This window comes from Hibiscus syriacus, unplaced genomic scaffold, assembly GCF_006381635.1.
Source record: "Hibiscus syriacus cultivar Baekdansim isolate YM2019G1 unplaced genomic scaffold, ASM638163v2 tig00112686_pilon, whole genome shotgun sequence".
In the NCBI taxonomy this organism is placed as follows: Eukaryota; Viridiplantae; Streptophyta; class Magnoliopsida; order Malvales; family Malvaceae; genus Hibiscus; species Hibiscus syriacus.
The window spans coordinates 64,364-89,810 of NW_024063383.1; the positions used below are offsets into that span (position 1 = coordinate 64,364).

Genomic DNA, 25,447 nt, shown 5'->3' on the forward strand with positions numbered 1-25,447 from the left:
TATATATAAATTAAGATATAATTATACTAGCGTAGTAATTATATTTTTAAACAACTATATATAATGTCTAAACTTTAATTACAATTTATACTATCAAATATAACATAAAAAATTAAGATATAATTGTACTTACATAGTAATTATATTATTAAACAATGGTATTATTAAACATGAAAAATACTTTTCAATGGATATTTCTCTATGGATGGGCATGAGTCGGGTTGGGTCGGATTTTTGATCCATCCGACCTGATCCGAGAACAAGGAATCTTTTACCCAAGATCTGATCCGACCCGACCCGAAATAATAATAAAAATATTATTTGTATTCAATAAAAATAATGACTTAATTGGAAAAAATATATATATATAGGACATTATTGTAATTATTCCTAAATATATAAGATAAAATTATTTTTTTTGGTCGGGTCAGGTCGAATATTTTTCACCCTAAACCCAAACACGATCACACCAAACATCACATTAAAAAAATCCGACTCGACCCTACCTTACCCCGGATTTTTTTTAAAAAAAACTCCGACTCGATCAGATCAAGTTCAGATCCCATGTACATCCCTATATTTCTCATGATGATCTATTTATTGATCCGTCCTTGTTTGGTATAGCGAAAAGTCCATACAATCTTCTTACAAACACTATGTTAATGTTTTTTTTTAAATAAGATTTTAACACGTCACCTCAAATATTTCTTAACGGAAATGATCATTATAAAAGTGGATTAAAAAGCTAGTGACTGTAATATAATTTTGAATATTTAGTGACAAAAGTGGAATTATCTTAAAGTTCAACGGCTACTAGTGTGGTTTACCCAAAGTGTTATTAAAGGGGACATCTCACCGGCACAGGAGTTCGCTTGTAATTTTTTGTTATTTAGTTTTGTTAATTCTTTAATATATTTTGTATAATATATTCAGGTATTTCAACAGTTGTTTGGATCTAATTGATTAATCTTCTCCCAAATGACCATTTATCCCACGCCCAAACATATTTTCAAAAGTTGATAACTCTTTAAAATTAATATATAAAATTAGTTCAATTAACACTCTTTTGTTGTTGTAGCAATATTCCAAAAATATTAGATTTAATTGCACATAAACATTCAATTGCTTTCAATTTAATGTTCGATTTTAAAAAAAATAAAGTTTAAAAATTTATGATAATTTAAATTTTGTATAAAAAAATATAAATTGCAATTGGGGTCCAACAAGGATGATAAAGCTATTTTATTGGTGGGATATTTTATTTTATTCACAAAAAAATCATGGTTTCCTTCTAAAATAGGGCACACCTATGTTCCTCTCTGCTGGGGTTATCCCCGTTAATTAAATTTAAAAGCCTACCGTCTTTATAGGGGAAGGATGTGGAATTTTATATCAAATAATGAATTTATAAAATTTTATTGGAACAAAAAGTATATTATCCATAAAATAAAAAAGATTTTTATTTAAAAAAAATTAAAAATAACTATTTTGATCACCCCTCGTTCCATTTTTATTGTCTCCTTTCGTAATGACGCTCATAACAATAACATTATATAAATTACTCATACTAAATTTTAGTAACCAAATTCTTTTAAGAAAAAATTAAGTATTCACAAAATTATTTTATTTATAATTAATATTTTTGTTAAAAATATTTAATAATTAATTAAAATTATAATCATAATCATTTGAGTTTCAGTATAAAAAAGAAGAAAAAATATATATTTATAATTTTTTATTAAGTGGAAAAAAGAAGTATTATATTTGTAATATGTTTCTTAGGTAAATGTCAAGATTTAAATCCACACAGAGTGAAATAACATAATCATCCTTGGTCACTAAGATAGTTAATAAATCTTATTAATATTTATAATTTTATTTTAATTAAATATTATATTTAAAAATTTAATCACAATCAATTAAACTAAACCCGAATCAGTTCTCTTTAATATTTCTGCTTACTCATTTGAATCAACAGCACTACACATCCATGAACCCAGAAACATATGTCAAGAGAGAACTGGAGAAAAGAAAAAGATTAATAGAAAGTGGAGAGACATAGAGGTTAGGGAGGAGATTTATTTTGTTGTTCTTCTTCTGTTTGTGTGCTGTTGAAATCCAGGATATTCTTTTCATTGAATAGCTCACTTTTATTTTTATTTTTATTATTATCATCATCTTTCACTAATTAATGTTATCTTCTTCTGCTTAGTGCTCTGATTTTCAAGAATAGAAAATTGGGCTTCGTTCAGATTTGATTATAAGTGTTGTTTTGTGGCGAAGAACTCTTGGGAATCTTTTTCCCAGGCTCCTCTGGTTTTGGAGCTGTTATTGATAGTGCTCGAGTTTCAGGCCAACCAAGTTCTCGGGATTCCCGCTTTGAAGTTATTGAGACAGATCCACGTGAAAGCAGCTCATGTTTTCTGGGTGATCACTTTGTTAAATTTGATGAGTTTTCCGAGAAAATATTTTTTCCAGTAGCTACTTTCTTGGGAAACAAACAGATTGGATCCTTGTAGGCACTTTGATACTAACTACTGATCTGATTGAAAACTTTCCTTTTTTACTGTTGGAGAAGGGAAATGGAATCAGATCTTCAACGCCGGAATCATTATCATCAACCTCAACAACATCAAAAACAGATGAACTCTGGCTTGACGAGGTACCAATCTGCACCCAGTTCATATTTTTTGAGTATATTGGACAAAGATTTCTGTCAGGAGATTCTAAACCGGCCGTCGAGTCCCGAAACAGAACGAATTATTGCCCGGTTTCTATCGAGCGGCGACGATGCTGGTGGCGGAACCGGGGATAATCAGGAGAACGTTTCCGACCAGAATCTCGGCTCGATAATGCCGAATTCACCCGTCAGGGAAAAGACAGTAAAAATCGAGCCCCAGACTATGACACAAACGAATAATCAAACAGGGGTTATTCTTCAGCAACAGCAGCAGGGGAACTATTCCTCTGCTCCACAGAATTTTTATCAAAGCCAACCAAATTCAACCATGGATAACCGGATTCCGAGCTCGACGAAGATGGGAAATTGCAATAATTCGAGTCTTGTTCGGCATAGCAGCTCCCCTGCAGGGCTATTCTCCAATATAAACATTGAAAATAGTAAGTCCTTTTTTCTCCTTTTTTGCATGTTTCATGACAGTACATACAGATCTTCGTTTTAGAATTTGATTAATATAATTATTAGATTAATTGTATGAATTGAGATCTTCAAAATCTTATAAAGTTGCAGGCTATTATGGAAGCATTAATAGCATTAACATAGAATCAGCACTTCCTTCGGCAAGCAGGCTGCCTTCCTCGGGGTTTCCTGTTTCGTCTTGGGACGACTCAATGATGGTTTCCGATAACATGTCCGGCGTAACAAGACTCAACGAAGACGGACGATCGCTTTCCGGCATAGAATTCGACGGAGCAGAAACTCAGGTAGTACACATTTAATATAATGTGGCATTTGTTACATACATCGGAAATATTCAAAGCTAACAACGGCTCTTTGTTGTTGTTTTGGTTAATCTGTAATAGAATACGATGGGGGCCAGAAACCATCCGCCGCCACTTTTGGCTCATCATTTGAGTTTACCGAAGAGTTCGCCGGATATGTCTGCCATCGAGAAGCTGTTGCAGCATCAGGATTCGGTTCCGTGCAAGATCCGGGCCAAGAGAGGGTTTGCCACTCATCCTAGAAGCATTGCTGAGAGGGTACCGTTTCTTAAGACCCTTGTAACATTATATCCTACCCACATTCCAATTGCATTTATACATAAAAATTGAACTGAATACAATAATGCAATTGAAACCTGAAAATACACAACCTTTGATATTTAGTTCAAGTTTGTTTCCATTCAGGTAAGAAGAACCAAAATAAGCGAACGCATAAGGAAGCTTCAAGACCTTGTTCCAAACATGGATAAGGTACAAAGCTTTTTATTCATGCATACATGGGATTTTATTTCGGCGCAATGTCAAAAAATATTCTAACATTCGATTAAATAGTACTTTAACCCTAATTTTTTAGAACATTTTGACCCAATATTTTAGTTTAGAACAAAAAAATTTATTGTGGATGTAAATTGTTAATTAACAAACGATTAATATTCAATAGAGACATTTTTAGCCTAAAATAAAACATTAAGAATCTAAATGTTCCAAAAAAACAAAAAGTCATTTTAATAAACATTAAGAACTAATTTTATATTATACCGTTTATTTTATTTTATTTTATTGGGAAACTGACATTTTCTTTCTATGTTTAAGCAAACGAACACTGCCGACATGTTGGATTTGGCTGTTGAATATATAAAAGATCTCCAAAAACAGGTGGAGGTACGTTCAGAAATGGATTGAGCGTTGAAAAGGGACAATATCTTAGAATTTTTAAATTTTATATAATTTAATTTATTTTAAAATTTTATAATTCTCAATATAGAATCATATTTATTTATTTATAGTGAGATCTGAATTAAGACACAGCCAAACCCTTCTTTGATATTTCCATTTTGTTTCATTCATCTTGGTTTGATATTTTTCAGACACTGTCGGAGAATCGAGCAAGGTGCTCGTGTGGTTACAAGCAGCAGCAATAATATTTATCTAGAACCCAACGCCATTGAAATTATGATAGAAATCGATTCGGCTGTATAGTAACACGTGATTTTTATGCTGTAATGATTATCAATTAATGTCGGACTTTTCACGCATGATTACCGTTTGCTTGCCTATTTTCTAGAATGCTTTTCATCTTTCAAACGTCAAAGCAGGAAGATAGTTATTCAAAGAAAATATCGCACCTTTTTGTCTCATCTCTGCCATAAATGATACTCATTTGTACAAAAGGAGAAGCAAGAATCAGGGTATTCCTGAAGTAATTTATGGATAATTTAAGATTGTTTTTAATCAAAAACGTTATTATCTTCTATTTAAAAAGTTGTATAATTTTATAATATTTTGGTTCTAATCGAAAAATTATATTGCGAGAGATTTAGACTACAGTAAAAAAAATTATACATATTTGTAATATTTTTTATTGCAACTAAAAGTATAACGAAGAATATAACATTCCTGATTTCAACTTTAAATATTATTCTATTAAACCTAAAAAATTAGATTTTTTATAAAATTTTAAATTATAAATAATTTTTACCTTCTTTTATTTTATATTAATAAATTGTATTTTAGAATTTTGGAAGAATATATTGTAAAACCATATTCCTATATCTTGATGCGAAAACCAGGAGGCTTTCTACTGCTAGTTCTTGCATAGAACTGCTTGATCGAAGTTAGTTTTGATAATTTTTTCAGTTAAGTTATATTTTTGGGTAAACTACCTATTTACTCACATATTTATTTTATGTTTTTATTTTGATCACCTAATTATATTTTAAAATTATGTTTAACGTTATGATTTGTTTCTATTTTGACCACTCACTGTTAAATTTAATTGATGACTTAATAGAAAAAATGATGTGACATTATATAATAATAATTAGGGTAAATTACGTTTAGTATATAAACTATTAATTTTACTTCATTTTGATACTCAAATTTTATTTTCTCAAATCATATTTAACATTTAATTTCGTTATTTGGATCCCACCGTTAAAACTTAACTGCGGTATTAACTATGATGTTGATAATAGCATCTTAAAAATATTATTTATCGAAATAACATCCGTTAAGGAAAGGGTTTCCCCAGTGACAGTGTTATTATTAATCTAATTAACAACAAAATCTATTCAGTCCTTTGTTGATATTGTCGTCTGATTTTTACGAGACATTATTGTCAAGGGTTGGAGAGTATTTATTATTTAATCATTAGGTGTAAGCTGAATTTTTGTAGAAACTGTTGGTTCCTTTAGATCAAATGTTTGTTTATTGGATCGGTGTAACAATAATCTATAATTTTAAAAACTTTGAACCAAAATTAGAATCATTGTATAAACATGACCTTTTCTTAGGAAATTTTGATGGGATAATAATATGAATGAAAAATGTTACTGTGCGGTGTTAGAAAAATAATTTTTCTATCAAGGATGAATGAATAATATACGGAAGAAAACGGTTGGATTATATGGTGTTTTTGGAAATAAGTCTAAAAGACAACGTTTTTTTCAAACTGTATGTAGTCTGAACAACTTTAATAAAATATTAACCAAAAGATATCGTATCTTTTAAACATCTTTTTAAAAAAACAAGGGGCGTGGTTGAGCCAGTGTACAGTGCGTGACGGTACATGACCTCAAAAAACAGGGATCTCGAAATAGAGTATATCTATCAGTTGTTGTCATTAAGAAACATAAAAATAGGTATAGTGCAGTGGTTAGATCATTGAGTCCATGACTTTATTGATCCTAAGTTTGAATCTCGTTAACAAGTAAATTTTTTAGAAAAAACAATGCAAGTGGGTCTGCTCAGTGTAATGTAATTTCCTCCTTTTTTGATCAAAATACATAAAATACGCATGTTTCCTCTTATTTCACACACTTCAGAAAAATAAGTTCAAGATCTAAGAGTCCCTTTACAAGAATTTATACAGTGCCTCTAACAACCTAGCCACGGCCCTGAAAGAAACTAGATTGTTTGACCATCTTCCTTGTATACTATTCGTTCTACCCTAATTAAGAAAATAAATTTCCTTACACCTTATATGAGTTATTTTTTTTTCTCATCACTAAGAAAGTTTGCCCCTTTTCTTATGAGAAGAATGAAAAAAAAAAACTGGTCCAAATAAAGCATGAACCGGAATGATGTTTGAATGTCACCAGGTCAACCGCGCAGTTTGGACCGAACCAAGTCCAATAATCAATGTTCTCTTTTTTGTTATTTTCTTTCGAGAAAATAATTTCAGTGACCGAAAATACTTTATAATATACAATTTTAATAATACTTTTTTGGATTTACGAAAATGACCAACAAATTCGCAACGCGAACTCCAATTTCGCAACACAGTTTCCAAATACGCAACACGAATATGTAAATCGCAACGGGATTTTCCAAATTCGCAACGCGAATTTCACAAATTCGCAACTTAGTTTCGGAAATTCGCGTTGCGATAGTTGTGTTTACCTATATCGGTAATTAGTGTTGTGAATTTGAAAATCGCATTGCGATAGTGTTGTTTACATTACGATAGTATTATTTACATTGCGATAGTACTGTTTACCTATATCGTAAATCGCGTTGCGAATTTGAAAATCGCATTGCGATATTACTGTTTACATTGCGATAGTACTGTTTACCAGATATCGGTAATTAGAGTTGCGAATTTAAAAATCGCATTGCAATAGTACTGTTTACATTGCGATAGTACTGTTTACATTGCGATAATATTGTTTACCTATATCAGTAATTAGCGTTGCGAATTTGAAAATCGCATTCCGATAGTACTGTTAACATTGCGATAGTATTGTTTACCTATATCGGTAATTAAGGTTGCGAATTTGAAAATCATGTTGCGAATTTGAAAATCGCATTGCGATAGTACTGTTTACATTGTGATAGTATTGTTTACATTGCGATAGTACTGTTTACCTATATCGGTAATTAACGTTGCGAATTTGAAAATCGCATTGCGATAGTACTGTTTACATTGCGATAGTACTGTTTACCTATATCGGTAATTAGCGTTGCGAATTTGAAAATCGCGTTGCGACTTTGAAAATCGCATTGCGATAGTACTGTTAAAATTGCGATAGTACTGTTTACCTGTATCGGTAATTAACGTTGCGAATTTGAAAATCGCATTGCGAATTTGTAAATTGCGTTGCGATAGTACTGTTAATATTGCGATAGTACTGTTTACCTGTATCGGTAATTAAAGTTGCAAATTTGAAAATCGTGTTGCGAATTTGAAAATCTCATTGCGATAGTACTGTTTACCTATATCGATAATTAACGTTGCGGATTTGAAAATCACAATGCGATAGTACTCTTTACATTGTGATTATGTGATCATATATTATCATATCTTAGTGAGTATGTTAACATCCAATTCAAATGATCATCTTTTTTAACGAAAAATAAATAGTTTGGAACATATGAATAATCAGATGATCATTTTGTAACTTTTAATAGTCAGGAGACTCAACAAAATAATGACCTATAGTTGAATGATCACTTTATATCTTTTAATAATTATAAGACTTAATAAAATAACGTACTATAGTTAATGTATTATTTATATACTTTAACCTATATATTAATACCTTACATCGTAAATGTGGAGATGACAGTAAAGTTTGCAATTTTTTAGTTTTGTTAAATTGGACGGTGCGAAAACGGGGACGTCATTCACACCTGGTCAGTATGAAGAATGCATCATATTGATGAGCCCAATTATTATACTTTAAAATCGAAAGAAAATTAAAAATAATGAAAATGTACATCGTATTTGTAAAGAATAAAATGAAATATAATCTCAAGATATACTCTGAAAAGATTTATACGGATTTTATCCAAAACAAAAAAAATACTTATGATACATGTTAAAAACATGTGTTAACATAAATACGAGTCGGACAATAAAAGTGTATGTATGAGTTTTGTTTTCGGTCATTAAATGGATGTAAAAGGATACGTAAGACTCTCGTACTTTTTTTTAAATGTGATCTTCAAGAAAATAAATATAATATGGTCTTTTGACCAACGGTTTTTATCGTTGATCGTTACGGTACTGACGTGTCACTTCAAGGTGCGATATGACAGTCTACAGTGACTGGTGACATGACAAATAATGTGATAAATGGGCTAAATTGATTTTTTTAGTCTAATTCAAGGGTTAAATTAGGTTCTTTTAAAGTTCAACGGCTTATTTGATTTTTCAAAAAAAATTATTTTAAATTTTAAATTTAAACTATACAAATATAGAAATTTGGTTCATTTGGAAAGTTGGATAACTTAGATTATGGATGATATACTAAAACTAAAGGTATAAATGGTATAAAATGTTTAAAGATTGTGGCGAAAGAAATAAAAGAATTTGTATAAATCGGTTGGAAACAATTAAAATAATAAGGTTAAGAATTTGTTTAAATACTTAAATTATCGATTAAATATTAAATTACTTGACATTAATTTATATGTATCAATTAAAAGAATTTATTACTTGACATAAACATATATTTATATTTTTAACTTTTCTCCGTTTTTTTCATTTTGATCCTTCTTTTATAAATTTTGACAATCGTATAATCACGTAAGTAAATGCACAACTTATAAGATACATCTTAGAAGATGCGATCAATGTGGCATGTTTTTTTTGTCAGACAATTTTAAAATTTTTCAAATAATTTTAGGGTGTTATTTTGTTATATAATTAAAATATGTATTATTTAAGTAAATTTATCATCGCTGACATCTGTCACAGGATAAATAACCTCCTCTCAAGCCCTTGATGATTATACCATACAGTCAACGATAGAAATAACTCCCGAATACAACTTACAACTTACAACTTACAACTTACAACTCATCATATTGTGATCTCTAAAGAACTCTTCTCAAAATCTCAAAAGGTGCTGAGTTTGAATCCCATTCTAACTAAGGATTCTTGTGGTTTTGGAGGATCCAGTTATAGGAGAACCAGGAACAGAGTGCTTTCCGACATTAGTCCTCTCATACCTACTAATTGGTGCACTTGAGATGCATTTCCTCTTGTTCCTGAAAAAAACATTATATGGATAAGTATAATGAATATCATATTAATTTATAGAAAACAATTTGATACATGATATTTAGTTAATATGTAATTGTGGAATAAATAGTATTAGATATATTTTATAAATATAAATAGTGGTATATATTCAATTTATTAATTCATTTTCTTGACCAAAACAGTCTAAAAAGAAAATTATATTGTAAAGAAAGTATGTTCACTTATCCTTTATAAAAAAAGAAAAAGAAATCATTGCACAAATTCCTCGAAATTACTATTTCGTATATTAAGTTTATTACGATTCCGTATCTTAATATTATTTTCAACAAAATAATATATATTCTTCTTCTCCTTGACTTTGCCTTCCTCTTGCCAATTGGTTCGTCTCTCTTTCAATTTTCAACTTGTATTGTTGCACCATCTCTGGCTTTTATAATTGATTCAATAATATTCCCATATTTTCCTTCGAAAAAACTCCTTCAATTATTTTTTTTGATTTTCTCCTCTTGAATATTATATGTTGATCATCGAGAAGATATTTGCAAGGATTGTATAGCGTTTTGCCAAACTCGGAAAATGCCCATGGACCGAACTCTACGATCAGAGAGCATTAGATCGCTGCACGTACTCTCGATCGAGTGTCTGAAGGGGAGCTCGAAGGCCGACGAATGGGCCGGAGACATGCTCCAGACCGGCGATATCGTTGAGGAGATTCATATTGGATCCGGCTCAGGATTGACTCACAAGGCGCCTTTTAAAGGCGGCAGGAGCGGTGTCCAGAGGATCCTTCACAGCTCCTATAAGAACAAGGAGACCTCGATTCTCGTCCGAGTCAGGCGAGGCACCGACGAGTTCGCTCAGCTGCAAGCGTGTATCGTGCCTAACGAGTCAGGCGGGAGAAAGCAGTACATGCTGAGGTCTATAGCGGATCCAAATTACGCTGTCGGGTTCTTAGATCGGACTGAGTCTGAGTGCTTCGAGTTGCAAGGTGAGTTAAGTTCTCTTACTATTTTTTTTCGCCGCCGAGTCGAGTGTTGATTTCTTTTCTTTTTGTTTGCACTATAGACTTTTCGACCCTATTGCTTGGATTCTCCCGTGTTTCTGTTCCGTAGCAAATGCTGCGTTAGACACGTGTAATAATAAATTCTTTTAATATATTTATTATTTATATTTACAAATAAAATGCTCTCCAGTTTTATTTCAAAGTTTTTTCCTGTCATTAAAGGGACATGATATATATCAAATCTAGAAATGGTTTTATTTGCAAATTGCTTGTAAAAAATGTGTTTGCAATTGATATGAAAACTTGATATTTTAAATTAAAATGCCATAAAAATACAAATTTAGATATCTAAAAATTACAAAATCATTTTATATTAAAAATCTTAAAAGTATCTTTAGAAGTCAATGTTTTTGGGTGGTGTATCTGTCAATATCATCCAAGACATAGTTTTCTCAATGAATGATGTATTTTTATGTTAATGGACCTAATTCTTGCCTTTTGCTTCATTACAACCATTAATGCACACCTACTTTTCAACTCTGGCTTTTAATTTTTCATGGCGGGCTCTAGTATTCAGGCTAGAAAGCAATATCAGCTTGAGAAAAGCTTGCTCCCCCATCACCTAATAACAAATTGGGTCTTCTCTCTGTCTTGGGTTTTGTATACCACTGATCAATGGTTATTTATGGACTTAAACGTACATGTTGGGAGATGGAATTTATCAAAATAAAAATCATCTCTTGTTGGCTACGAATTTCATAATTTGAAATGATGGAAGTCATGATAAGCATAAATTGTTTGCATTTGGTAGGGAGGCTAACTTTCCAAGATAATCCTCTTAGAATGTGGATAGGTAAGGATGGGTTGATGGGTGCTGGGATAGGTATACCTTTTAGAATTTTTATATTCACGTGTAGTTTAAGTATTTTATTTATATTTTATATTAATGATATAATTTCTTATGTTTGTATCCATGACATAAAATTCTGCATCCGTCGACGTAGAGAGAGACCAGCCTTCAAAACATTTTTTTTTGTTTATGTTAACTTTAGGATGGATTATGTCTTGAAGCTGATGTTATATTCTCGCAAACTATGTTAACCGGATTCAAACGTGAAACATGGGTGTAGTTGCCTAAAGTAATTACTAGTTAGTCTAATGGAGTAAGAACAACTTACATCTTTGTCCCTTTACTGAATTAGCTACCATTCCTTATGTCTACCGGCATCACTCATCAATGGTGAAAAGGACATTCGAAATCCTAGTGTGCTAACATGAATGTAACCTACGAAGTAGTTGTATTAGCATAAAATAAGCATACATACTTTGTCTTTGTCCTTGCTTAATGCTCCTTAAAGGTCACTGTTCTCTACTTATCCAGTAATATCTGTTGTTGGACTTGGATTTGTACTTTTTAATAGAATAATTAACTCGACTGTCTGTTTGAATAGATGAATGGAGTGTTAATGATTATTTCTTTTTAACCCCATTTGCTCCTTGGTAATTGGTATTCTTTAATCTCTTCATAGAAGTTGTTCATAAGTAAATGTTCTGCACTGACCCCATAACTTGTTGAAAATAGAAATTGGATTCTTTTCCTTCAGTTTTCTTTTGTCTTACCCTAGTTTCTGATCCGATGTTAAACAACGAGTTTACAGCTTCAAGGAGCTCCAGGATGGTCAGTGAACTAGAAAGGTCAAGGCTTCAGGATGGATACGTCTCATATCCGTGGGAGAGGAGGATGCAGGAGGTTCTATATGTTCCCAACTCGAGCAGCTTTCTTTCCATTCTCCTCCTTCCAAAGGCTTCAGATCGATTGGCCTCTCGATACAACGACTTGGAGGATACCCTTGCTCGAGCAAATGCTTGGCTTATTGCATCTCAGGCCTCCGGGGTCCCCATTGTTTTCATGAATATCCAGACTGAATCCTTGCTCACTAAGGTACCATGTCAAAGCCTTAATCTTCAATTGAAGTATTTGGAAATTGTTCACCACTGATGTTAGCTAGCGACGACTAGGACAGGCTATAAATTGCAAGGCAATTCTCTTATGTGAACTCTTAAGATACCAGCTTCTGAGGTTGACCAATTAGGCAAACTGGTTCATGTTCATCTGATTATTGGAACTATTTTTTTGAGCAGATCTCTGGGGAAACTGCTTCAGCTACTGTGAATGCTGGGTCATTATCTGATTTATCAAACCTAGCCAATGCAAGTCTATATGGTTTTGAGGACTACCATGGGGTTGACCTCGGAGTCGTTCGAGCGGTTCGCCTATGGTACGCCCCTCTTGCCGAAGAAATTGCGATCGAGATCAAATTAAAAGAAGATGACATAAAGCTCGGGTTCGCCATAAGCCGCACAGAAGAGGTATGCAGTCCGATTCTCCATGATTGTCAATTAGACAGCATATGCTTATATATTGTTTTCTCTTCAATAACAGGGATTCATCTACATATCATCCGTCATTGATGGTGACGAAAACGTTCCATCAACAAGATCAGGACTCGCCACTCTCTACAGAGAAGCATTGAACGCGTCCAGGATGTTGGTCGTCTCAAGATTATCAAACCAGAAGGTTCTTCCATGGATGGTTTCGTCAACTGGAGCCGTTCGATGTTTCGATACCGTCTCCCTAAGTCAAAAGCTCTCACTACACCGGCATGCCAATGTGCCGATTCTAATGCACGTGTTCTTGTGGGATCAATCTTTGGTTTCCCGAGCTTTTAGCAGTGCCAGGCAGTGGGTTTCCTCTCCGTCAGCGTTACCATTGCCCCCTGAGGTTAGATTAGCACACCAACCTAACGACAATCAAATACTGCCTTTGCCACCTGATGAACCAAATGGTAGTATACCCTCAAGCGACCAGCAGCCGGACCGCCGGTTACAGAGAGACACTGCCGGGGAGGTGTCCTTCAGGTTTCATGATTTTTCACTTCCTAAAAACTGGGTATGATTTTTCATTTCCTGCTTCACCGTGTATATAGCAGAAACTTTGCCAGTAAGGAGTTCGTTGATCGGACCTAATTACATAATGTTAGGCAGCTTGATCTTGAAAATCTAGAATAAACACGTTGATATAGTTCAGAGTTCAGACATCTAAGTTGGTAGATGGATTACATATACATCGTTTGGTGTGTATATCATTCAGGAGCTTTGGTGCATTGAGTGGCTTCTTTTGGCCAAAACTTGAGTGGCCTTTTTGTGTGTGTATGTTTTGCTATTTTGAAGTACTATTTTTTTTTTGCATGTATGGTATTTCGTTATTATAGCATTAACAAAATTCTATTTTTTATGATAAAGAAAAAATAAATTACCAAAATAGTTGGTTTAGTTGGATGAGACATTAGGTACCTTAAGTAAGGTCAGGGCTTCGAATACTGACGTTTGCGAATGGAGCAAACTGGGTTGACTCTGCAATACCCGATCTGGATTAGTCGGTCAATAAATCTAGATACCCGTGATTATTTAAAAAAATGGATAAAATAAACCAACAATTCTCAATTATAGAAAGGGATTTTTTTAGTTTTCAATTACGAAAAATTATAAAATAATGCATCGATTCAAAAAGAACATTATTTTTTCTATTAATTCATTGGGAGGAGACTACATCACAATTAATAAAATTAATTTTAAGTTTATTTTAATTTCATCTCAATTTTAAAAAAAGAAATAATTCTCGATGTTTATTAATTTAGTCGGAAGAAGTAGTTGAAGTTGCTCCGCTGCTGAGGACGAAGAACGGGAGCTGACGTGGTCCTATTGTCAAGCTCGAAGAAGTAGCTGTCAGCACCGAAGAGGAAAATGAAGATGCCATCCTCGATCTGTCAGTGTTTTTGTTTCGTTTATCGTAGATTTATCTATAGATCGGAATGATGTTGATATACATAATTTTATTTACCAGGAAGTCGAAGCTGTATCGATTTCATTAAGAAACGAATCAATGGAAAGAGAGAGGCGCTGGTACTGTGAAGCTGTTGAAGCACAAAGAGACTGGAAAAGTTCGTCTTGTTATGAGGCAATCCAAGACTCTCAAGATCTGCGCCGATCATCTGGGTATCTTGAATCTTCTCTTCCTCAATTCCCTTGCTCTTCTCTCTTATTATTTTCGGATTTCATAATGTATACCAAAAAAAAAAAGTGCAGTGTTGCCGAGGATGACGGTGCAGAAGCATGCTGAGAATGATAAATCGTGTTTATGGCAGGCAGCTGACTTTGCAGACGGTGAATTGAAAGATGAAGTTTTCTGCATTCGTTTTCCATCCGTGGAAAGTAAGTTTATTTTACTCTAAATCACTTGGCTACCATGCTAAATGCAATTGAATCAATGTTGTTTCGATTCTACACATTTCTTCTTCTTAAAATTAGATTGCAAAACCTTCATGGAAATGTTCCAAGACGTTGCTGAATCACAAAAATGGAAAGAGAAAGATGCATCTGCTGCTGTTGAAGAAAAGAAAGGTGGAGAGGGTTTTGGTACAAAGGAAACCGAAAGTGGAGAATGAAGGAAAAGCAGCAGCCATGTGCATGTGAACTAAACTAGATGGGAGTTGGAATGGTGGAGGTCTTTTATGTGCTTGTCCTCATTCATATAGACATGTAAATTTAGATGTGAATCTAGCCATGTTTGGGTGGTTGTCCAGGCCTCATTCATATGTCACCACATTTGACTTGCTGCAGGGAAGAAAGAGGGATTAAATTTGTTTATAATAAAAAGCTATTTGCATATTTTATCCGGCAAAAGTGTCAAAATAATGACGTGGGATTTTTAATTCATAAACTAAAGCACTCATCTGATTTTCTAATATATGGTGTTTTTTTACAGGAATTTGGAATTTTAGAAGGTATTTAATTGTTTCTTGGATCTCTAAGCGTCTTTAATAAAAAATGTAGGGAAAAAAATTGACATTTTTACACAAATATGAATTACATAATTAATTACTTGTTAGGCACTATTAGAATATTTTACGAATCTAACAATATTGTATTATTGATTTTTAAATTATTTTATTTAAATTATTTTATTAAATATTTTATTTTTTTTACAGTTATAAAATAAAATCGATCTATTTCGCTTGTATGAAATTTTATATAAATAACAGAACAAGAATGTTTACGGTGCATGAGCAACACCTTAAATCGCTCAAGATTTCAAGACGGATCTGAGGTTCTAAAGCAGCGCCGTTGCCGCACTCCAAGAAGCAGCTGAAGCTTATCTTGTCGGACTCTTCGAAGACACCAATCTCTGCGCTATTCACGCGAAAAGGGTTACCATTATGCCTAAGGATATTCAGCTTGCTAGGAGGATCAGGGGAGAGAGAGCTTAACCCTTCATCGCTCTCTTATTATATGTATCTGTTAAATATCTGATTTCAGTGGTTTGCTGAAAAAAATCAATGGATGATGAAATCTGTTTTTGGGGAATCTAATCAGACTGATTGTTGAGTACAACCTTCTTAATCTGTAGTCGCTGATTTGGTAGTTATGTGACATCCAGGGATTTGGTTTAGTAGTCGATTTTACATTATTTAAATCTGCCACCTTAGTCATCATCTTCTTATGCCGTCTTAGCATCCTGGAATTAGTTCAGGATGTTTAAATCGGCAATTTGGATTACTTCAAACTGTCTTGAATTTCGAGTAAACTGTGTTTCTCAGCCATACCCTTATGATGAATTCTTGCTTTTAGTATGTTGCATATTGGCAAAGATCTACCAGAATGTTGCTGGCATTAACAATCATGCTTAAAAGAAAGCAGTACAAGGATGCAGCAGGCAGGATTCAGTTATTGGTAATATATCTTTATGCACATAGTTATCCAAGCTTTGGAAATCGACAAAATATAGTCATCCTCTAGATGCTAGTAATGACATTAATGATGTTTCCACGCATTCAGGAACCTCATCCACCTCTAGAATCTTTGAAGTTAGCATTAATGTTGTCAAAGATTGAATCTCTGAAGTTAGCATTAATGTTGTCAAAGATTGAATCTTTGATGTTACTCACTTCTCTCTAACATTTGTTCTTGTGATCCATCAGTGCTTAATAAGCAAAGATAGCTTATTTCAACCAATTCAAGGGTTTTGAAGTTTCTTTTTACTTAAATTAATAATACGAATAACATTATTTTATAGTTTATAACAATTAATTTGATATGAATACATCAATATTAATAAGTGATGTGACATTTTATAATCATATTTGACTCATCGAACCATATTAAAAAGAAGAATCATTCATCCCGTAGCTTTCGTTGCTCTATTTAAATCCTTGCTAAACCAGTCGAGTAGACCGAGTTAAAATGCACACAAAATTCTCCATACACGCACGAATACACTATCATCATAATGTTCTTTCAGACTCTACTTGAATTTTACAAGCCAAGGTTTATATTACACATTATCGACTCTTTTCCAACATTTTACAGCATCAGCATAGAAATGATACACTACTATATACTAACCCACCATTGAGCTCCCTGATCACTACTCCACCAGAAGCTGACTGAAAAACTCGTCGTATTGATCGCACATAATGCCACCATTTAGGTGGGATATAAAGCATCTCGCCTTCCTCTAAAATGCAGTCCATGAATTCTAACACACACCTTTGGAAACTCCACCTCATCCATGTTGTCAAGATCAACCTACATTCAATACATCTTTTGTCAGTGTCATCAGTAAAGCTTTTAATCAGGTAAAAGAGACGGACAGAAGCAAGCAAAGAAGTTCCATAAACAGAAGGCCTCTACAGAGAGCTCTAGATGAAATCCATAAGTAGTTAACCGTCTTCTTTTGTCCCAAGACATTGGATGTCACAGCTTTAACATTTTCATAATGGTTAGAAAAGGTTCTCTCGAGAGAAAGAAAGAAAATCAATTCCGTACACCAATGGACAAGATGAAAGTGTTTTATGCATGTATCAAGTCTACATGGATGAGATGGGGATGCAACTTTATCAAGAATGAGTTATTTCGTGTCTGATGAGAGTGTTTTTGTGCATATCTGCAAAGTCTACATGGAAAGTTCTATCATTAAAATATCAAGTTGTTCTTCAAAAGGAGGTTCCAAGCAAGCAGGTACCTGGTGGAATTGTGGAGCATAGTTTCGCTGTATGGGTAAAGCTCCTCGGAGCATGAAGCAGAATAGAGTCTCACATACTTTTACCAACAACCTAAAAATAAGGAACAGAATATCGATCAGATTAAATCCAAACAGATAGGTTTAAAGTAGACCATCCACCAACCTATATGTACATAGGAAATGCAGCACAAGGGTAACGATAAATGCCAGAAAACAGTTTGAATTAGTATAGCTATTGAAGAAATACTTTTATAAAATAAGCAATACTCTTGAGCAACGCGCTCAAGAAATGCTACATGCCAACCTAACACACAGTATTACACTTTCCTAATGGAGATGATGATTGATGTCCCTTTGTAAGACATGTGGCCTTAGAGATGATTCAACACTTGGGGAAAATGAAACAGATTAAAACATTTAAATTTCATGTAAATCAAGTCCAAGAAAATGCCTCTGGAAGGACCCAAATCAAACCACATCTTTTAAATTAGCAATCTGGACATCCAATTTCGCACACAACTAAAGCATAGGAATATGCAACGACGTTAGTTAAAATCCCTGATTAAGATGATTTCCATGATTGAGTAAATCCCTTTAATACAACTCATTTTAAGGAGCCCTCGAGTAAGATGGTAACTAAAAGTATATGGTAACTAAAAGTATCTGGAACTCTTTTGTGTGACTCATCCAGTAAGATGGTAATTAGTCATTTACAAATCTAAATCAGCTCTAGGTATCCAAATTTAATGGCTGCTATAGACATGGGTGCATAGGAAAGATGAGACAAGCTACTGCTATTATGATCTAAGCTCCAAAACAGAACACATCTCGAATTTGTAGATTCATAGTTCCCCCAATCTCAAGACTCATGAGGAATTAGAGCAGTTTCATGGAACCACAATTCACCATACCATTTGTTAGGAATAATCAGGGCACGCAAATACCTGAGCAAGTATATTATGGTGTGGATCATGGTGCAAAGGTGTCACTGTCCCAGCTGGACCAAACCATGCATTCATAGATCTCAGCTCCCCACCACCAGCATAACAATACTCGGGAATAGAAATGTCCTTCCGTAAGCATTTATCTGCCTTGTTACAAATAACATTAACAGGACTTAAGTACAAAGAGTGAAATTAGATCCTCCAAAGAATAAAATATAAGAAAGAGGATATTAGTACCTGATCAAACAATTGGTGCTGTGCAAGATACGTGGGGACCTTACTTATCGCCATTTGATTGAACCCTCTCAAGAAACTCGGAAAATGTAATATGCTCTTGCTTCAATCTGAAAATAAAATATAAGAAAGAGGATATTAGTACCGATCAAACAATTGGTGCTGTGCAAGATACGTGGGGACCTTACTTCTACAGCCATTTGATTGAACCCTCTCAAGAAACTCGGAAAATGTAATATGCTCTTGCTTCCAATCTGAACATAAGTAATTTTTCCAACCTGAAAAGCATTCCCAACTTACCAATTTTCTGTTAAAAACCGAAGTAATGATCTACACTGCAATTATTATTGCCAAAAATAAATGAAAAGAGAAATGGAACTATAGTCTTAAATAATACGAACTTCATCAGTAATAGAAACTTTTAGAGACAATAACTAGGTAGTGAAGTTAAAAAAACAGTTCTACAATTCTTAACTATTTTTTTGGGCTCCCAAATCCAATATTGGATGGCTGAACCATCTAAGCCAATCCCCAGGTTCCTTCAGTTAACCCTTTCTTTTTCTTTTTTCACCATTTCTTAGCCAATCATTTTCTACAGCATGAATATTTTGAAAAGTTTCTAATACATCAATTATTTTTTATTTTGAAACTTCCAAATGCTTTTAAATGATAAGAACTTGATTAATTCACAATAGACCCACAATAATGGTCCTTCTCTGAAAGATTTATACACCAAAGGAAAGATCTGAAGCATTTGTCCATTATGATTATTAAGAAAAATCATATGACCTGGCAAAGGATTCCATTTCTCATATTCTTTTCCCGCAAAATTGCTTGAGAACTACACGTGATCACATAATAAGAAAAACGACCTTCGAAAAGCCATATGGTAATTCATAATAAGGGTTAGGTGAACATTACCAAATTCCCCACTAGATTGTCTTATTATGACAAGATCCTATTCTAGATGTAGTTTGAACACTTTTCTTCCATGAGAAAAAGTTATGAAGAAACAAGGTTTATAAGGATACCTAGATTCAACGTTCGCAAATAATGGCTTCATCCACTAATGATTACAATCAGTTGGGATACAATCGGTTCAATCATTCAGTAACCTTACAATCAGTAATAATTCTCAGTTATGCGACTCTTGGCAGGTGCATAAAGATGGAGTAAATTAATTACAAGGCCAAAAAAGAAACAAAAGCATAACGACCTTTAGCCTATCAATAGCTCATTGAGCATATGACGACACAGATTGCCTTGAAAATCAAATTAAAATTATCACAATGTATATGAGGAAGATGAACTGCAAACCACATTAGATTATCCAGATTAGCTTAAATGCTGGGAGCAACTAGTTAAGATTGGTAACAGAGACATTCTCAGTTAAGCAACTTAATATTGTTAAGTACATGTATCATGCTGTGGAGCAATCCTAGACCGCAGTAACACCTAAACTTCAAATTATGTAGAAAATATCAAATAAAACGCTATTTTAAAAAAACTATATGTAGCTAGGGGTAAAACATATTTCAAGAAAACAGAATATAGCAGAGTATATGTTACGAATTTGAGCTCTACTGAATTTTCAAGAAAAGGAAAAAAAGGAAGATTAATCACCTCAACTGGAACAGTACGATCACCAGCAACCGTTCTTAAGTAATCCATATCATTCCACCTTGTCGTGGCTGGCCAGTGAGCCATGCAATCAGTAATTATAACCGGAGAACCCAAGAGGAAATACTCACATAGAAATGCCTCTAGAGATAGGGTGGGCCTCTTCGGCACAATCTTGGAAGATAGTGACCTTATTGGCAAAATTTGTAGTACCTATAGGATTAAAAGGAAACAGAATCAGTGATTAAATTCAGATTTCTTACTGCCACACAAGTTTTTCTTTACCAGAAATATACCAACCATCCTATTCATAAAATAATAAATCATGAAGAAAAGGAGCTAGCAACATGATAAAATGATGTAATGGATATATATAAGAACTAAAGAAATGACAAATGGGCAAGCTGCCCTGTTTTCACTTTGAAGAATAATACTAGATATTAAAAGAATAGACAACTATAACTTCCAAAAGTTGAATACCCTTTTGGAATTCTCGGGTGTGAGTGTGTCTTACAAAGATTCTCTCCGCCCTTTGCCTTGTGAACATGTGTCTGTACATCATAGTTATGCTTAACTTTTTACAAAATAAAAATAAGAAATAGACTGCAATATATAATAGAATCACTAAAGCTACCTGGTGAATTCCTATACTACAGGTTTAGGAGAAAACAGTCTCTCTACATAAAAGTGAGCAATTTAGACATTCTATATTTATTTTGAAGCACATAACAAGGTTAAATGTTACAAAATGCTAATTTACTGTGTTTCAAAGTGAATAGAAAAAAGAAGTGAACATGTTAGTCATTTTCGTGTTTTAAATGCTGAATTTTAGTTTTACTTGTTTCCCTTGTCATTTTAAACACAAGTTAGACTTTCTTTAACATTCAAGGTTACTGCCATTTAAAATTTTACCTCTTTGCTTCAAAATTAAATGTTTCAGCCGATAGCACAGAGGAACTCATCAAGTAGTTTAACCAATAGAGTTAGTATAATAACGAGTTACAAAAAAAATCTAGATATTTGTAACTGTCAGCATCAAATCCAAATTAACCACAAATATGGAAAGTAAATTCCTATTGATAATATCCTCAATGTTTTAACTCATTAAAGGCATAAACATAAATGAAGCAGGATTCAAACCAACAATATTTAATCAAGGAAAAAGGAATGTTATAAATAGTATTTATCTATACTACATATAACGTGGCTGATTGAATTTGTGTCCTTGGGTAAGAACGCCAACTCAAATAAGAAAATACAGAAAAGAAAAAAGACCAAAATGTAAGTTATAATAGTAACATGAAATTAGAGGTCTTTAGGTCCTGTAACTTTAAAGGAACCAAAGCTTAAAGAATTGCCCGATTTCAACAGAAGCAGACAAAATGATGATCATACAAAAGGTAAACAAAAAGAAATAAAAACGTAAACCAAACCGAAAAGATCAAAGATTCAAAAACTCTTATGTAGTATAAGTACAACGAACTGGATGGCCTCTAAACATGAATAAGCATAAGAAACTGAAAAGGGATTCCGCATTTGAGCATTTTATTTTTCTTCCAATAATTTAATGAAACAATATGTTCTACAACATTCACACCACAAGGGAGTTGACCATAAGACACACACACACACACTATAAACAATTCCCAGAAGAGGGGAAAAGTATTAGATCTTCATTTGGTTTTTGAGTTTTCTACTGAAATTTTATTTGTTCTGAAGTTGATGAAAAGCAAAAACAAATAGTAAAATTACTTATTCAATTAAAAAGAAAATATAACCTACATTAGAGTATAATTCTATCATGCAAAAGGGAAATATATCTGATACAGGTGATTATACCAAAAACTATATACTAGCATGCATCAAATCACACTTTTGGATTCAATATCAAAAGCAATAGCCACAAGGAAACTACAATAAACACCAAACATAACCAATTAACATTGTTACTATGTTTAATACTATGTAAACATTAGAATTAATTATTGATTAGTCAATATAATATTATAACAATTGGATTTTCAATTGAAGGAAGGAGAATATAGTGAATGCAATTTTCTATCTAGAATATCGCCAGACTTTAACAAGCTCCGATTTCTAAGAACGGACAAGAGAGTTTTTTAGCTCCAATTTCTAAGAACGAGAAAGAGAGTTTTTTCTTTTACAGTAAAAAACGAGCCTTACCTCGGACTTATCAAATTCCCGTGGAGGAACGAGCAATCGAGACCCTGCATTTTCCCGACCTTTATTATCATCAGCTACTCCGTTATGATACTGGCTGGACTTGACAGCCGAAACGACTTCAATTGCGGAGTCCAAATCTTTCCTAAGCAAAGGACCGCCCATTATGATCCCCAAGTCCAAAGACCTAAGAGCATCTCTGAACTCGCCATTCGAGAAATGGAACTTGGCCACATGGAGGCACGCAATGGAGTAAGCGTCACGCCAGACGGGGAGAACAGAGTGCCACGGGCCAGAGTGAAGCTGCTCCCAGGCCATCTCACATGCCGCCTCAGCAGCGCGTTGGTCGCCAGAAGCGGCTAATGTGGCCATGCGGGTAAAAGCGTAGCCTCCATGGGAGGTGATTGATTGGAGGAGGGCCGGGGACTCGGAGTCCAGCGTGGGTGTTTGGATGGCGGCGGGAGAGTACATGGGTGGAGGACGGCAGTTGAGGGCTGCAGAGAGGGGTATTATGGCCTTATGGGGAAGATAGTTCGGTGAGAAAGCCCTTTTTAATGATTAGTTGGGACTTGGTAGGAAGATATTTGAAGAGATATTTATAGTTCAATTCAATGCTCTTTCACTTTTTTTTCTTCTTTCTAGAATCTACGATTTCTTTTTCTTATGAATATATGCGACAAAATGTTGTGATTTTTTTTTCACTTTATTATATTATATTACTTTATATTATAGTCAATACTTTTTAATTGATTTTCAGTTTTAAAACTAAAAAATGTTTTAGTTAAATCTTAAAATTATATTTTCATTAATTTATACATTAAATTAAATTTAAATATTATATGATTTCATTAACTAATCTCAATAATAGAAAGGAGTTTAAAATTTTTAGAGATATCCGTATCAAACAATTACACTAATAGAGTATGTGATGTCAATAAACTAATAAAATATTAGATAAATATTATCTTATAATCACATTAAACTACTCAAATATATATATATATATATAATATGATAAATAAATTTAAATAGTATGTACTTATTGCACGAATTAAACCACATTAGTGATTAAATTATTTATTATTTTTTCTTGAGGTTTATATATGCAGGAATATGCACATTCATTATCAAATACTTTGAAATCTTTAAATATATATTATTTTATATTTATCGTAATTTTTTTTTAAACTATATACTTATTATATGGAAAAGCATAATATTATATATTTTAGATTAATTTTAATATAATATGTTTTACCAAAATAATTATGTCTCGAATCATTATATATTAATCCAAAGCCAAACAAATAAACAAACAACACCATTACGGTGTAAAAATAGGACTTCAAGAGTGAACATCATACAATCTCCAAAATCATTTTTTACATTGAAAAAAGACCCGTCTTTATACCCACGTGTCTTATTTTATTTTAGTTTGGACATGGAAAATAAAATTAGCTTACCTAATCTCATATATAATGGGGTAAGAGGAGGTAGGGTAGTAGGCTGCCTCCAACGACAGGTTGAGAGCAACTTCCGTAGAAGACCTCCAATTATGAATTGCCAACCATGAGACTCGATCCCACGACCATAAGGGTGCGTTTGATTCACGGAATAGAAGATTACCAGTGGGTGTAACAACCCGAAAATTTGGGGGAAAAATAATAATAATAATTAATTAAATTTGGAGGAGTTAATTAAGTGAATTGGTGAAATTTGGGGACTAAATTGAAAGTTTTTAAAACTTATAGCTTATTTTAGAGTTAAGGAAATTCAGGGATCAAGCCTTGAATTTACCCTTAAATGTTAGGTATGTTTTTGGTTTATACGTATGTATACGTGGTTTTCTGTTTTCAAAACAAAAAACCACATCCAAAAATCCCCTTATCCTACGCTAACTTCCGACGATGATATTGACACCGTCCAAATTTCGATCGTCGTTTTGAAAGCACCATCGTGTTGGTTGTCGAGTCAGGAACAATCCCCTTAAATTAATTGAAGCGAAACGCTGCCAAATGCCGTGAATTTCAAGTCAAATGTCGTGAATTTAAAGTCAAAGCATCGACATTTTTTTTAGTTCAATCGCTTAGAAAATCCTAAATTCATCGCCGATCGTTGCTCCGTTTACGACACCTCCCACACCATCGTGTTCCTTGTGTCGTTCCGAGTCCGCCGGTTTCATCCTCGATCTCCGTCGATGACGGCGCGTAGGGAGGTGAAGCGGTCAAAGTTTCCGATTTGATGAAATCGAGCTCTCCGCCGTTCAAAAATTTGAACCGATCTTTGTAAGTATCTCGAAATCGCTCAAAATAATTTTTAGAAATTTTTCTGTGAATTTTACGCCACCAGAAACACCCCCACGCGCTGCTGAGGCGGCATGTGAGATGACCGGTCCCACCGGTTTTTCAAAGTGTTTGACCGGTTTTGACCCGACCGTTGACCGGTGATATTCTGGGAATTAATTCGATTTTGGTGATATTCTGAGAATTAATTCGATTTTGGTGATATTCTGGGAATTAATTCAATTTTGGTGATATTTTGGGAATTAATTCGAATAGGGTGCTGTAAAATGATTGACAGTTTGTTGGCCACCTTTGACCAGAACTTTGACCGGCTATTAAACAGCCGTTAATTTTTCCGAGAATACATATCCTGACAGTTTTTGGCGTCCCGAATCCGTTTTTGGGGTCGGTTTCACAAAATTCAAAACCGAA

At 33.5% G+C, this 25,447-nt stretch overlaps 3 protein-coding genes and 1 pseudogene across 4 annotated transcripts; 3 read left to right on the forward strand and 1 right to left on the reverse strand.

Moving 5' to 3' along the window:
• Positions 1–1,939: 1,939 nt before the first annotated feature.
• On the forward strand, positions 1,940–4,663 carry LOC120182527 (transcription factor bHLH122-like). Of its 2 annotated transcripts, XM_039187482.1 has the most exons (7): positions 1,940–2,064; positions 2,213–3,120; positions 3,245–3,444; positions 3,544–3,720; positions 3,868–3,933; positions 4,276–4,344; positions 4,551–4,604. In XM_039187482.1, the coding sequence occupies exons 2-7, from the start codon at positions 2,583–2,585 to the stop codon at positions 4,602–4,604; spliced, it is 1,104 nt and encodes a 367-aa protein (XP_039043413.1). In that variant the 5' UTR covers positions 1,940–2,064; positions 2,213–2,582. The 2 variants fall into 2 exon arrangements, with proteins under 2 accessions (XP_039043413.1, XP_039043412.1); XM_039187481.1 differs by lacking the exon at positions 1,940–2,064 and having other exon boundaries at positions 2,583–3,120; positions 4,551–4,663.
• A 5,387-nt stretch (positions 4,664–10,050) lies between these two features.
• Positions 10,051–13,659, forward strand: LOC120182524. The gene is made up of 4 exons (XM_039187479.1): positions 10,051–10,658; positions 12,332–12,615; positions 12,816–13,043; positions 13,117–13,659. The coding sequence occupies exons 1-4, from the start codon at positions 10,247–10,249 to the stop codon at positions 13,627–13,629; spliced, it is 1,437 nt and encodes a 478-aa protein (XP_039043410.1). The 5' UTR covers positions 10,051–10,246; the 3' UTR covers positions 13,630–13,659.
• Positions 13,660–14,425: 766 nt separating this feature from the next.
• Positions 14,426–15,193, forward strand: LOC120182531 (annotated as a pseudogene).
• A 3,478-nt stretch (positions 15,194–18,671) lies between these two features.
• LOC120182532 (lysine-specific demethylase JMJ30-like) lies at positions 18,672–23,232 on the reverse strand. Its single transcript, XM_039187483.1, has 4 exons — positions 22,737–23,232; positions 20,556–20,765; positions 19,078–19,210; positions 18,672–18,841 (listed from the first exon to the last, which is right to left on the reverse strand). The coding sequence occupies exons 1-4, from the start codon at positions 23,202–23,204 to the stop codon at positions 18,672–18,674; spliced, it is 981 nt and encodes a 326-aa protein (XP_039043414.1). The 5' UTR covers positions 23,205–23,232.
• Between the last annotated feature and the right edge of the window lie 2,215 nt (positions 23,233–25,447).